Genomic DNA, 7,500 nt, shown 5'->3' with positions numbered 1-7,500 from the left:
ACTATGAGATACTTCCTGTTTACTTGTTTGTGTTTGTATGTGTCTTTTTGAATGTGTGTGTGTGTGTGTGTGTGTGTGTGTTGTTGAACAAAGCATGCCGCTGTAATCCTTTGGGCACACTTCCTGGAGCAAGTCCTTGTGAAACAGAAACTGGAAGGTGCTACTGCAGGCGCCTCGTCACTGGCCAAAACTGTGATCAGTGTCTGGTGAGGGGAAGCTTGTACACACGTGTACATCTGTAATGGCTTCATTCATTGTTTTATGTGTAGTTTATTTTTTAGTAACTGATTCATTCTGATTAGAGTATTGTGGTTGGTCAGACATATACAGTGGATTTAGAAAGTATTTAGACCCCTTGACTTTTCTTACAGGCTCAGCTGTGTGACCGCATATAAGTACCATATTTACTATCAGTCTATTCAGACACTGTGCTGGATCAATCTAAATAGTGTTTAGGTTGCATCCTGTTTGCTTTATTTATCTTTGTGATGTGTCTAGAACTCGATTGGAGTCCTTATGTTGCGGTTTAAATTAGCTGGACACTGTTTGGAAAGATAAACGCCTATACCTGGGTCTGTAAAGGCTCACAATTCACACTGCATTGTCAGGACAAAAATAAAACCATGAAGTCGAAGGAACCGTCTGTGAATCTCCACTATTAAATTGTGGCAAGGCATGGATCAGGACATGGAAATAAATCAGTATCTAAGGCATTAAGCATTAAGGCACTTAACTGCCTTAAGCTCAGTTTTGTGTGGCTTTAGCCCCACTGTGATCCTGACCAGGATCAAGTGGTTAGTAAAATAATACATAAAAATAAACAATTCACTACAACAAGAAGCTTTTTCTTTATATTTCATGCCGTGAACCCTATACACTTACAATACACTTGGCCTTGTTGGACTTTACATTATAAAACCATGGGTATTAATATGGATTCCCTTTCCCCTTTGTTTCTATAACAGCCTTCACTGTTCTGTGAAGGCTTTTCGCAAGTTTTATTTGCAGGACTTAGTACCCATTTAGTTCAAAGAACATTTGTGGTCAGGCACTGATGCTGAATGAAAGACATTCCAATTCATCCCAGTGTTAAATGGGGTTAAGATTGGGACTGTGAAGACTATTGGAGCTTCTTCACATCAAACTTGTCACACCATGTCGTAATGGATCTTGTTTTGTGCACAAAGGCAGCCATGCTGAGACAGGAAAAGGTCTTTCCCAAATAGTTGCTGTGAATTTCCTTTTTTTTCCTCATATTGTTTAGCACCTGTTGGAAATATGTGAGGCTGAAGCACCTGAACTCAGTAATTAGGAGGGATGTCAACACAGGGTGTGTTCGAAAAGCTAGTGAGCTGCCTTGCTGTCTTACTGTCTACATAGACAGCTGCTCATAGACAGGATTCTAATAAGTCATCGACTTATAAGGCAGGTCATTCGAACGCACTACTTAGACAGTGATAACATCATTTTCTGCTTACTAAGCTAACACAGTTAGCCTCATGCCATTCAAACCAATGTGATTAGGTGGCACAACCCGCTAGCATGTCAACTAACGTCTCCCTCCGTGTACAGTAAACGGTTAAATTCGCTGACAAGCCTGAATTTGCAAATAAATGACACTTATACACTTATTATGTAGAGAGCTCCCTAGGTTTTCGAACGCACCCATGGTCTTGGCCATGAGTGCGCCATGCAATGAAGTCAGTGCAATGCCAGCTCAAGTTTTTGCATGTGCAAATGTGAATCTGATATTTTCTTTGTTTTTCAGCCTCAGCACTGGGGTCTCAGTGCGAGCAGAGACGGGTGTCGGCCGTGTGACTGTGACCTAGGAGGAGCTTTGAACAACGAGTAAGAACTGACCGTTAATGAACTGGCAACCTGTATATAGTCTATATTCAACTATAATTAAATTTCTATTCAGATGGACTCCAGAGTGACGTGCTGCTTTATAGCGCCTAATAAATTGTGGATTGAGGCTACCTGTCATAATGTACTCATCACTTAATAGTGTGTTTACAATGCTCAGGTCAGTAATAGGCTAAATAAGATAAGATAAGATTCCTTTATTGATCCCCATGGGGAAAATTCGAGTGTTACAGCAGCTCCAGTACAGTGTAGGTACAGTAAATACAGTAAATAAAAATAGAGTAGAATAAAATAAAAAATAAGGAAATTATTAAAAAAAACCCAACTGCAACTACAATTATGCTTCCAGCCAAACCTTTCCTCCGGTAACTAAGGATACTGTTGTCATTAGTTAACCTAATCAAGATCTTATCACAATCGTCTCCCAACTGTATCTGTAGGGCTGCTTTATAGCATGAAAGAGCAGCAGAACCCATTGAATCCAAGTAAATATCACCTCTTGCCTTTTTTTTCTTGGCTGCATTTGTATTTAGGGGTTGCCACAGCAGATCTGGTCCGCATACTTGACGCAATCCTCGTATTTCTGTAGGAACAGGTGTGCCTTCCAATTGCTAGGCTGTTTTAGCCAATCATCTCCATGCAGACGCCCGGCAGGCTGATAACACTGCTTGTTTTTTCTCTTTTCTGTTTGTTCCTACATTTACAACCAGGGGTATGAAAATCCAGCACTGCTGAAATCGTAGTCGAATCTTATAGCGGTGCTATCGATGGGTCAGGAGATTCTTATTGTCGCTGCGACTGCTTCCTCTGTTGGCTGGTTAACATGCTTGTAATATAGTAGGCTTACAAATAGTAGTGCATGACTCTCTATATGCGGTTCTGCTCTCTGAGCAACTCAGTCTGTGGCTGGTGAAGAGAAGTTGCTCAGGAGGACCGTATGTGGCTCTCCTCGGTTAGTGAGGTTACAATCGGGGAATTGGATATGACTAGATTAGGGAAAAAATGGAAGAAAATGCAAAAAAAAAAAAAAAACACAAAACAAAAACCAGCTGATTAATATTAAGTTGTTTCCCTTTTGCTGCCATAACAGCCACCATCTTTCTGAGGAGCCGTTTTACTAGGCTTTGGGAAAAAGTGAAATCTACATTTTCTGCATTTAGCGGACGCTTTTATCCAAAGCGACTTACAGTACTGTGACAGTATATTGTCTAAGCATTTGAGGGTTAAGGGCCTTGCTCAAGGGCCCAACAGTGGTAAGCTGGCAGTGGTGGGGCTTGAACCAGCGAACTGTCGATTACTAGTCCAGTACCCTAACCTCTAGGCTACAACTGCCCTACACTAAACCCTAAGAGGAAGTGTTTGTTTCTTTCTCTGTAGTTGTTCACCAGTGACAGGACAGTGTGCATGCAGAGAGAACATCACTGGCAGGCGGTGTGACCAGGTGAAGCAGGGGTATTATTTCACCGCCCTTGACCACTACACCTATGAGGCTGAGGATGCAACATTTAAACCGGTCAGTTCCAAAACATACTTTAATTAAAGATGTTAGTATTTTATTTATTACAGTATATCTTTAAACTTCCTCTTCACAATGAAAGAGTGCTGTGAAAAAATATTTGCCCCCTTCCTAATTTCCTATATTTGCATTTTTGTCAGACGTCCGTGTTTCAGATCAGCAAACTGCTTTTAATATTAAACAGAAAATGCTTTTCTTTAATCTGTAATTATAATGTTGATATGTTAATTCGATATTTTTACTCATGGTTTTGATTATGATTGTAAACACATATGAGTTCTTAATTATTAAATATAATGATAATTATGTCAGGTGTCACAGCCAGTGGTAAAGCACTTCTGCTCTTGTTCTCTTACAACGTATAGAATGTTTATACACCGATTATACGACCGCTTGTTTTTTACACTCACTTTCCATTTTATCAGCTCCACTTACCATATAGATGCACTTTGTAGTTCTACAATTACTGACTGTAGTCCATCTGTTTCTCTGCATGCTTTGTTAGCCCCCTTTCATGCTGTTCTTCAATGGTCAGGACCCTCCTACCACATGGTGGTGTGTTAGTGTGTGTTGTGCTGGTATGAGTGGATAAGACACAGCAGTGCTGCTGGAACACCTCACTGTCCCTGCTGGACTGAGAATCGTCCACCAACCTAAAATATATCCAGCCAACGGCGCCCCGTGGCCGGCGTCCTGCGACCACTGATGAAGATCTCAAAGATGACCGGCTCAAACAGCAGCACTAGATGAGCGATCGTCTCTGACTTTACATCTACAAGGTGGAGCGACTAGGTAGGAGTGTCTGATAGAGTGGACAGTGAGTGGACACGGTGTTTGAAAACTCCAGCAGCATACCAGCACAACACACACTAACACACCACCACCATGTCAGTGTCACTGCAGCGCTGAGAACGATCCACCACCTAAATAATACCTGCTCTGTGGGGGTCCTGTGGGGGTCCTGACCATTGAAGAACAGGGTGAAAGCAGGTTTAAAAGGTATGCAGAGGAACAGACGGACTACAGTCAGTGATTGTAGAACTACAAAGTGTTTCTATATGGTAAGTGGAGCTGATAAAATGGACAGTGAGTGTAGAAACAAGGAGGTGGTTTTAATGTTATGGCTGATCGGTGTATAATGTTAGTATTTACATGCTGATGTGGGGTGCGTTTATTAAGCATGTACTGATTGTGTACAGACGGTGACGGTGGAACCGAGGTCACTGCCTGTAGATCGCCAGCCCACCTGGACTGGAATTGGGTTTGTGAACGTACCCCAAGGAGAAACGCTCCAATTCAACATCAACAACATCCCACAGTCTATGGACTACAACATGGTGATCCGTTATGAGCCACAGGTAACACACACACACACACATACTGTTTACATACACCAGTTAGGGACTTCTATGTCACGGCAGACTTTTATATTAACTTTTCTATCAGCATTAACAGTCTCCACTCTTCTGGAAAGGTTTCTGTTCAGTGACTGAATAACAAAAAACATATAGTTTAGAAACAAAGCACTGAACATATTTAGATTCTTTAATAGGTTTATTATGGGTTTTAAAAAAAAACATCCACTGGGTCAATAAATATAAATAGAGCAACTTATTATGTTATTTGTTGATTTATACTGTAATTTAACTTTCTTACGCCGGCCCGTTTATCCTTCCTAGTGTTCATGATTGACCACAGCTGGTGAATTCTCTGTGATTGTTAAAACAGGGCTAGTTTGTCTAGAATAGAATAGAACGCCTTTATTTGTCATATATACATATACAGGTGTACAGTACAACTTCCAAGCTTGTTTAGAAGTTGGGGTCAGAGTGCAGGGTCAGCCATTGTACGCCGTCCCTAGAGCAGAGGGCCCAACGGTGGCAGCATGGCAGAGCCAGGATTCAAATTCTCAACCTTTTGATTGATAACCCAACCACTGACTGCACCCTTTACATGGATTAGTGGTCTCTTTGCCAAGGCGGAAACGAAAAACCAAAATGTTACCTTTTGCTACAGAGAAGGTCGTCCAGATGGTCCAAGAATTACAAAAACAGGTTGAACAGCTGATACCCCTGTGCATGAGGCTACTTTCCTGGTCAGCAGACTTTAAGCCTGATTGACTGCGTACATTGTCAGCTTATTTTCAGCAGCTTTCAGTTTAGTTCTATCAATAAAAATATATCTAAAAATAAATCAGTATGTATAAAGTAATGTGTGTGTGTGTGTGTGTGTGTGTGTGTGTGTAGTTACCAGATATGGTGGAGCAGGTGACAGTGAATTTGGAACGCGCTGGATACCCTTCTGAATCTGCACACTGTACCACTCCGTACGCTGACCAACAGGTCATCTCACTGCCTCCTGGCTCCAGGTACTCTGTGTGTGTGTGTGTGTGTGTGTGTGTGTGTGTGTGTGTAAGGTTCATTCGACAAGTATTGATACCCTAAGACTTTCAGGAAATGTCATTAAATAGATGTGATTGTGTGCCAGGTCAGGCGGGTGCAGTCTTCAGCCTGCGATATTAAACTTGTGTGTGTTTTTGCAGGTATGTTGTGCTGCCCAGGCCGCTGTGTTTGGAAAAGGACCAGAAATACACACTGAAAATGTTACTCGCTCTTTTTTCATCAAACAACCTTTATCATCATCCACACATTTTCATCGACTCTGTAAGAACATGTTTAATATCTGCGTATCTACTAGGGGTGTAACGATACACTCTGCTCACGATTCGATTTTCTCACGATTTTTTTTAAAGTGTAATCAGTGCAAAACAATGCACATTTTCTTGTTCATTTTTTAAACAAAAAAAAACTTCAGTCCCCTGCAATTAAAGGTAATTACCAAGAACAGAGTACTTTACTGTAACCTAACAGGTTTACCAAATTTAAGTTACTTATCGCCATCTTAAATTGAAAATCAAAGTAATCAAACAAGCTCATTGAGCTGAGCTGAGCCTTTAAACATATTTTTTTTGTAGCTTTAACTAATTTATTAACACATTACATGTAAAATAAATTACTAATGTAAAAAAAAACATTGTATCAAATGTTTATTATTTAAATGGCTTTATTTATATACTCAACGTGGAACAGAGTGCCACAACAATCAATTATAAAATACAAAAACAAAGACCCATCTCAATTAGACCAAAAGGTCTGATTGTGTCTGATTATTTGTAAATTTGCATCTACAGTGGAACAACACGACATCAACAAAGTATCACTCAACAAAATATAAATGAAAATGTGCAAAAGAAAAAGCAGCATCCAGGTGACAGGATTTGTAAGTATTTAGTGAAGATTGGCATGCAGAAAAACAAGGAGCTCATCTTTGATGGGTTGATCCTGTTTCTCCTTTCTGTTATGATCTGCCCTGTTTTGGAAAAGATTCTCTTTGAGGGGACAGATGTTGCTTCAATACACAGTGACATGTATAAGATGTGGGTAGACTGAACACTTCGTCTCCCTAAGTTAAGTGGGTCTGCACTTCTCGTGTCCAAACTTTACTGTTTCCTCTCACTCATTTTCCTCATCTTTCCAGCGTGTAATGTCTGCTGGTAAAGCGCTGAGTTCTCTCTCTCTCTCTCTCTCTCTCTCTCTCTCTCTCTCTCTCTCTCCCTCCTGTTCGTGTGCACGCTGTCCGTGTGTGTGTGTGTGTGTGTGTGTGTGTAACCCCGCCCCTCCTGCTCAGTGCAAACACACAAACGCCACCACGGAAACGCTTTAACGGAAAAAACCCCGGAAAAAACACGAATCGGCTCCGGATCCTGTCATTCATTTCGCGACCGACCCATCACTAATAAATTACAGAACGCACGTGCAATCGTACAATCGCGCAGATGTCCACGATGCACATCGCTAGATTTTTGCATCGCGATGCATCATGAAACGATGTATCGTTACACCCCTAGTATCTACACATGCATTTTCTGTCTGAATCTGTTTATTATGTTTCATAGGATTTCATGAATGTATTCTAACGTACATTCAAATCAAATGAATCCAAATACACTATGTGGCCAAAAGTATTTGGACACCTGACCATGAGCTTGTTGGACGTCCCATTTCAAAAATAGATGGTATTAAGATACAGTACCCTTTATGTGATCTTTTCAGCTATAG

The 7,500-nt window shown here is 40.9% G+C and overlaps 1 protein-coding gene across 1 annotated transcript in view; it reads left to right on the top strand.

The window, feature by feature from the left end:
- lamb1b (laminin, beta 1b) overlaps positions 1-7,500 on the top strand; it is a 109,177-nt gene that overhangs the window by 63,162 nt on the left and 38,515 nt on the right. The window contains exons 11-16 of the mRNA XM_062996578.1: positions 94-206; positions 1,769-1,848; positions 3,244-3,379; positions 4,582-4,740; positions 5,629-5,750; positions 5,925-6,045. Coding sequence (XP_062852648.1) covers positions 94-206; positions 1,769-1,848; positions 3,244-3,379; positions 4,582-4,740; positions 5,629-5,750; positions 5,925-6,045 — 731 coding nt within the window. The remainder of the gene's footprint in view (positions 1-93; positions 207-1,768; positions 1,849-3,243; positions 3,380-4,581; positions 4,741-5,628; positions 5,751-5,924; positions 6,046-7,500) is intronic.

This window comes from Trichomycterus rosablanca, chromosome 1, assembly GCF_030014385.1.
Source record: "Trichomycterus rosablanca isolate fTriRos1 chromosome 1, fTriRos1.hap1, whole genome shotgun sequence".
Classification (NCBI taxonomy): Eukaryota; Metazoa; Chordata; class Actinopteri; order Siluriformes; family Trichomycteridae; genus Trichomycterus; species Trichomycterus rosablanca.
Note: the sequence above shows the minus strand (reverse complement) of the source record. Positions and strands in the feature narration are given on the sequence as shown.